Source organism: Bidens hawaiensis, unplaced genomic scaffold (assembly GCF_021521415.1).
Source record: "Bidens hawaiensis isolate Kalapana, Puna unplaced genomic scaffold, B.hawaiensis_p1.1 tig00006607_1, whole genome shotgun sequence".
NCBI classification, from domain to species: domain Eukaryota; kingdom Viridiplantae; phylum Streptophyta; class Magnoliopsida; order Asterales; family Asteraceae; genus Bidens; species Bidens hawaiensis.
The window spans coordinates 515384-523362 of record NW_027491446.1 but is presented as its reverse complement, the minus strand read 5'-3'; the positions used below and the strand labels follow the sequence as shown (position 1 = coordinate 523362).

The window sequence follows — 7979 nt, the reverse complement described above, 5'->3', positions numbered from 1 at the left end:
AGAAACTATTCCCACCAACAAGGGTCAACAGTCTTTCTTGCATGACATGGCTCTTTTTGAAGGAGTTAAAAAACGAGTTTATTGAGAAAGCTCTAAGGGTATCCATTGGTAATTACCAAGGATTATCCATCGGTAATTATCATTGATTATTTGGCATCAAGCCACATAGGCAACCGCTCGGTGTGGGCCCTATCTGCCACCCACGATCAATGATTATTTATATTATATTTTTAGAACTAACTACCGATTAAATTATGTATTTCAGTGATTTAAATCATCATTAACAACCAACTTAGAATTTTGAAGGGTAAAAGTTTTGCAGTATTAAATATTTGTAACCATAACACATAACATGTCACCACCGTTCAGTATAAAAAAAATCATCGAAATATACAGATTATTACAAGCACAAAGTAAAAAAAAAGACTACCATCAACTATATATAGAACTAGACTTACAAAGTTTAAACAAATCTCATGGTGTGGTGGTTAAAGCGGGAGGAGACATAGGCTTTCCTCTTCCCATGGTGAAACCCCTTGTTCCATCAGGCATCCTTGGCCCTTTAGGACTCAGTTTAGGTGACGCCGTTGATTCCGAATGGGCTGACCCGCTTGATTGTGGCGATTGTGAAAGAACCCCGCGTCCATTATGGCTCGATGTGCGTATCTTCGACTTCCCACGTCCTCGGGCCCATCCTTTCTTTGACCCCTTCTCAGCCTACAAACAACAGCATTTCAATATTAGTTACTAGTACCTTTGTTACTCATCATGCTATTAAATCTACTTTAAAAACAGATTATGTAGCATGGTTTTAGTAAATCTACTTTAAAAATTTTACAAGATTTATGTATGTTGATTTGTGTAGTGTTTGATCGATAACAGAAGCCATATGCAATCACTTACATTATTGTCCGTAGCAAGTTCTATAATATTAGTTGGAGAAGATTCTTCAGACAAATCATATGCTTCATCAATATCATCATCAAGTAGCCCATCAAACTCCGACTTCCTGCTCTTTAAAACAGACTTTGGCTGTGGATTTGAATCATTGACATTAAACAAAAAATAGAAATAATCATTCAAAATATTTTAGCAGACATTTGGATCACATACTGAACGTCGAAGGAGCAACCTCACTCTCAGCCCTTTTCGCCAGTTTCTTTCATCGTTTAATTTTTCAACCTGTAAACAAACATTTCAAATAATGTTTCAACATATTTTGTGAAAGAGCGTGGGGTGTTCAAGATTTGAAAATGGAAACATACTGCTTTCTCAGCCATATCTGATGTTTCGTATTCCACCAAAGCATGGAGCTTTAAAAGAAAGACAAAATCGCGTTAAAGAAGTAACTATGTGGCGTTCGAACGCGTTGTTACAAAGTGACTATGTGATACTGAATATTCAGAATCAGTTAATGAACCGTAGTAAAACATGTTGTAACTTCTAAAACTTGGATCTTTGACTGTTAGAAAACTTCTGATAATTTAAGAAAATAGCTGATGAAATGACAAAAAGGAATGATATTGTTTTGTGAAATGGGATCCTTTTCTAACAGTCAAATCTTTAGATATTTAACTCTTAGAAATATTAATTTAAGAAAATAACCAATAAATGACCAATAAAATGATATTGGTTTGTGAAATTTGATTTTTCTAGCAGTCAAATCTTGAGCATTTGACTGCTAGAAAACGCAGATAATTTAAGAAAATAACCGATAAAATGAAATAAATTACATTGTTTTATAAACTGGAAGTAATTGTCCCTAAAATTTGGTCAAAAGAAACAATTTAGATTACCTAAATAGCAAGATTTGTAGCAGCTATGTAAAACTGATTATTTGACCAATAATCATTTACAAAATGCACAAGATCAAATCCTATTGTGGGTTAATACCTTGTTACTAAAAACATAATCGCCTCTAGAACGCGAAGAGTTAGGCTCTTGAGGGTGGCATATACGTATGGCTTTGACACTACACAATAAGCATTTACATAAATTAACAAACGAAACTCAAAACTAGTTACAATCACAAGATCTACCTTCGGACCACACTAAAGATTTTCTCAAGGTTTTGATGAGAGTGATCTTCAGGTAAATTCTCAGCAACAACAGTACGAGACTGCACGCCAATTAGCAAACCAAACATCATTAACTAGGATTCTAAGAACACGTAAAAAAAGTCAACAACTTGACCAACCTGCAGTTCTTCTTTGTCTTTCTCTGTGAAGGGGTGTTTACGCCGAACCTTTTTGCCATCGTTGCTTACAACCTAACGGAGACTATATTAGACAAACGGACCGTATTCTAATCAGTCAAATGTTAAAGAACTTACCAGCTTCGAAGACGAGCAAAGAGCTTGAGCAAGCAGTTGATTATTAGTGATGCAGGATTTGATTTTCTTCATGGATGCAATAACAGATATGGGAACTGTATGATAATCATTAACAAGATCACATGAATTCGTTATATTATTTCAGTTTGTGAAACTGATAAGGTGTTTGTGATCTCACCATATCCCTCAGGGTCCTTACTAATGTGTTTCACCAGGGATTCATTTGCAAGCAGGCTCAGGCCACTGAACTGATACTCCACCTGTTAAAACATACATGCAATTTCAAACACTTATTAACCAAACCAACCAAATCTCCAAAACATAACTTATTCGCATAAACAAGTTGTTAAAAACCGAAATAATTGACCCATAGCCGAACCGAAATGACTTATTCGCCAAACCGACGATTTAGTTTAATGTGTTTACAAAAACCCAATTTTCTATTCGGTTTCTGTTTTGCATGTACCGAAAACAGCAAATACCAAATTGAACAGTAAAAACCTAACCAACTTTTATAACCTAACCGAACCCATAAAAACAGATGAAACCAACTTTTATTATTGAGTTGATGGATTAAAATTTTAATTTTTGAATGTTAATTAATAAAAATTTATAAACTGTGTAGAACAAAAAAGAACAGGTTCTAATGTGTAATAATCAACTAATCATTAATTAACACAATATTTTAGGCCTAACATTTCATCACCGTACATTACTTGGAATCGCTTTTTTCAGCCTAAAAATTTCAATCCTAGTTGGCAAAACCGAAAAAACCAAACCCATTATGATAACCGAAACCAACCAATTTCCAAAAAAATGATTCTTTGGTTCGCTTGAGCCCAAAACCAACGCATGCACACATACAACCACGTTAACAACCATCTTTGGTGTGAAAACCATTGCATGTTAATCAACATTCAACGACTCAATTCTCGAATATTCAAACCAACTTGAATGAATCCTTTCACATATGATAACCAAAACACGAAACACAACCTGTTTGATGATCTTCTGTTGAAGATCCTCCGTAAGGACGTTCTTGGAATACGCGGGGATCACAATATCCGGGTTGGAAAAAAACTGGACTTGCTGATCTTGATCACCACCGCCAACATAAACCCAATCAGGTGAACCATTAACATCACCCACACCCACACCCACACCCACGTAATTAAAACACGGGTAGAAATAACCGGATACCGGAATCTGGGTGTGCGAACTGGGAACAAATTCAGGTGCATGAGCATTGAATTTAAAGGAATTCGAATTTGATATCATCTCATCTTTCTTGGGTGTCATTTCTTTTTCTTTTTCTTTTTCTTGTGATTTTTCTTCTATTTTTTTTTTGTTTGATTAACAAAAACTGGAGCCTGTGAATTGTAACATAGATTTGGTGAAGGAGTTGAATTGGACCGAAGAAATTGGCATGTTTTTCTCCTTATTTTGTCGGAAATTTGGTGAAGGAGTTGAATTGGACCGAAGAAATTGGCATGTTTTTCTCCTTATTTTGTCAGAAATTTAAATACTATTCCACTTTTGCCACTCTAAAAGGATTTTTTTTTTTTTCGTTATGTTGTTATGTTATCTCTACTGTATATAATAGATGAGGTAGAGACCTCTTAAATTTTAGGATGTACCTAACTTATTGCTATAATTACAACTCATGTAGCATGTAATTTTGAATTTCAAGGGCTAAAATAGTCTTATAATCCACACTATCTTACGTAACAATATATATAATTACATTTCTTCCCCTTTGTCTTTGCCTTTTTTTTTAAATTCAAGCAATATTTACTTTTTCACTCCCTCATCATTCTCCATATATTCCTCAAATCTATTTTTTTACTATTTCTTTTATATATTTTAATTTATTATTTTTTAAAAAAAATCAGACATACGATTGCAACGTTGTTATTTTTATCTACGTTTTTTTATAAATTTTATTAAAAACTGAGTTGCGTATTATAAGGTACAAGTCCACTAAGCATCAATGTACAAGTTGTTTGAGAGTATAATTAATTAAACTTTGTAAAGGTAAATATATTTGACTTTGGTTTAGGACGGTTATTGTTTAAGCCTGTTTCACATTCTCTCATATGCTCCCTCATAACAGTTAGCTCAATATAGGTGTGTCAAAAACCATACTCCACACCACCAGTAATCATCGCCGATTACGCTCAATCATCACCATTAGGGCTTTCGATGCAAACTGAAGAATATGATCAACGGGCTTAGAATTCAATTACTTCGTCGCCACCAATTGTGTTATTAACATGTATTCACACTTATGTTCGTATCAAATCAACTTCCATCGTTGCCATTCAAAATCGAATTTGTAGGCACATCTAATATGGCTTCGCTGAGATGTCTTTCAAGTTTAATCATCATAGTCGATCAATGTTCCTCTATAGTTAAATATGGAAGTTTGTCCAGTCGACTCAATACAATATGATCAGGTTTGTAGTTTGTTCAAGCTACTATTTCATAAAATCTATCTAAAAAACGGTTTCTCGGTTTTGTCAATATACAAGGCCCTCAAAAGTTTACATTTTTCGTTAAAAGGGTCTATTTTAAGAGGTTTAAGATTGTGGGTTTTGATTGTAATCCAGTTTTATTAAAGATATTGAGTTTGTTAGATTGAGATTGGTGAAATTGTTGATCAATTGTGTGAGGGTATTAGTGTTTGTTTTTTAATCCGCTACCAGATACAATGACCACCAGAGTTGGCTATGGCAGAGGAAGTCATCGTAGAGCAAGACAGAATGCATAGGTAGTTTAATTGCTTCTCATTCTAAAAGATTCTCTAATGATCAGGTTTGTTCAACTCATCAATCATGTTCTTATTTTTATTTTCTTGAACAACGTCAAGATTTCTTGTTTGAGATTCAAAACATGTTTCATATGAATATGAGTTACTATTATTTTACTCAACATGAAGATATTTTCTTAAAAAGTTATCATATATTTGTAAACTGGGACAAAAAGTTATCATATATTGTTATAGGTAGCTGCCAATTATGTATGTGAAAGTTGGTTCCACTCAATTTCTAGCATTAGATATGAAGTTAACTTTGTTTTTTTTAATTGCATTGCAGCTTCTAATGTCCATTTTTTTACTCTAGATCACGTTGTTTACTGAATATATGATTGTGGTTCATATCAGAACACCTTTACGCCCGTTTGCAACAACTTCGTCAACGCAAGAACTCACCTTTTCTCTTCAGGTATTATGCTTATCTAACCCATACTTTAAACTACTCTATTTGACACATTTCAGATCGTTTTTACGCACGTGTGACTATCAAAGAACCAATTTTGTTTTCTTATGTTTCAGGCCATTTCCAATTATGGTTTTGAGATTATGCAAACTTTGATTGTCGATACAGAACCCGATTAATTCAGGGTACTTAATTTAAATCTCTGATATATCAACTACCAATGTCAATATATAACGATATCTGTATTTTCAAAATAGTGTACACATTTCCATGTACAATGTGTAATTTCTTAAAGTATGATATATTAAATACACTACATAGAAAATATAACTAACAACCTCTTCTCAATGGCATAACAAACCTGAATTCTACTACGCTTCTCACCAACAAAATCAGGCTTATGATAACGATAATGATGTTTTATTAATTTTAGATTATCAATATATTTTTAAAAAACAAATATAATTATTAAAAAACATTCGAACGATTTATAATTAAGTGACAGGTAAGCGGGCAGCAAACTGCGTTGCAACCACCCCTTTTGGGTCAGTTTTACAATTTTTGTTATTGTACATCTATCTATACTATATACTTAAAAGGTTAAAAATATAAACAGGATTTTGATGTTAACATGAGTAAAATATTTTATCTAAGAGTGTACCGCTAATTCGTCAGGATGGCATGAAAATGACTCGTTTACCTAAACGGGTTACAGGTTCGACCCGAAAGTGACCTGAGCCCATTTAGATTAAAAAGAACCCACGATGGTTAGTTGGCAAGCGTACTAATTTTGACCTTATAACTAACAAGGGGGGCATTTAGGCACACGTGAAACTTAAAACCGCATTATTATTAAAATTTTTAAATTTTCGTATAAAAATGTTGTAATTGTTTTAAGTAATTTTATAGAACACACTTAAATAATCTCTATTATACATAATGTACGAGTCATGGGAATCTTAAATTTTAAGTAATACAAATTGTATTGCTCATTTTACAAGTCTCATTGCATAGGGTTAACACTTTGAGCGGAGCACTAATACATTATTTCTAACTGAGTTGGTTCGAGACATGTCACTGACACTCAACTACTTCTTTGACCCAAAAGTTATTGTAATTGAACTTTGTAATATTTTGTCTTCTACATTGCAGAAGCCTTCAAAATGTTCGGTTGTGCAGAAATGAAAGCATTCATAAAGAAATTAGACGACGTGGGATGAATTTCTGCTTATATAGTTTGATTCTTTAGCATAATGTGTTGCTCATGAAGCGTCGAAAAAAAATTCACAAGTCTAATTCGTTCCTCCTAATTGAAGTGTCGAAGGTAATTTTTTTTCTATCCTAAATCGTATTTTCCGAAAGTCTGCTTTATTATATTCTGTTAATTTGCTTATTTTTGTTAATTTTTCAGTATTCTTTACAAAAGATAATGCATGAGTTTGAAGCTTCATTTGAGGGTGAGAAAATTGAGGATATGCCACTTGCAGTGTCTTTGACTACTTTGTTGCAAGGTATTAATTAATTCAACATCCCCTTGTAATTGCTTTTATATGTGAATTTAAAATAATAGAAATTTTCAAAAAAAAAAGGTTGTTTCTCTTATACAATCAAGTAACATGTTGTAATCTTTTTGTAGAATTATGTATTGCTCGACATTAACTCAAAGTTTTGAGCTTAGGGGTGTAAACGAAGTGGGCTGAGCCCGAACTCGGCTGGTTTCGAGCTTAATTTTCCAAGCTCGAGCTCAGCTCAACCACGACTCATTTATTAATAATTATTTAATAAATTAGTTATTGTTATCATACTGTTATATACTATAATAATTTAGTTATGAAATTTTTATTTCAAAATAATATTTTTTTATTTGCTGTAAGGTATACGATTTTTTGGTACAGGGTGAGTACTCTTTTCTATCGAGGCTGAGTGAGATTACAAAGTGAGTCGAGTCACCAAAGTGTTTTGGTTCATATCAGGTTACAAAGTTGTGAGGTTTACGATTGTTGTTTGTTATGTTCATATAATAATAATTATTATTATATATAAATCCTGATAAGTATAACAAAATGATAAACAAGCCAGATTCAAGCTTTTGTAAGTTAAACGAGCTTGCACTCAACTCGAGCCTAAAAATAAGCTTGTTCAATAAACAAGTTCAACTTCTAGAGCTTGAGTATGTTAGTGAGCCCAATATTTATATAATTTATATTTACTGTTTTAAGTATATGTTTACAGAATAATAATTATTATATATAATGATAAAAAAAATACTAAATGCTAATGAGGCGAATTCAAGCTTTTGTAAGTTAAACAAGCTTAGGCTCAACTCAAGCCCAAAAATAAGCTTGTTTAATAAACGAGTCTGATATTCACTTACCGAGCTTGAGTAGGATTGCGAGCCTAAATGAGCCCGACATTTATATAATTTTATT

The 7979-nt window shown here is 32.9% G+C and overlaps 1 protein-coding gene across 1 annotated transcript; it reads right to left on the bottom strand.

Moving 5' to 3' along the window:
• Positions 1–375: 375 nt before the first annotated feature.
• LOC143633056 (la-related protein 6C-like) lies at positions 376–3637 on the bottom strand. Its single transcript, XM_077101425.1, has 10 exons — positions 3329–3637; positions 2511–2592; positions 2333–2427; positions 2198–2269; positions 2040–2119; positions 1894–1972; positions 1266–1313; positions 1114–1182; positions 904–1032; positions 376–717 (listed from the first exon to the last, which is right to left on the bottom strand). The coding sequence occupies exons 1-10, from the start codon at positions 3629–3631 to the stop codon at positions 475–477; spliced, it is 1200 nt and encodes a 399-aa protein (XP_076957540.1). The 5' UTR covers positions 3632–3637; the 3' UTR covers positions 376–474.
• Between the last annotated feature and the right edge of the window lie 4342 nt (positions 3638–7979).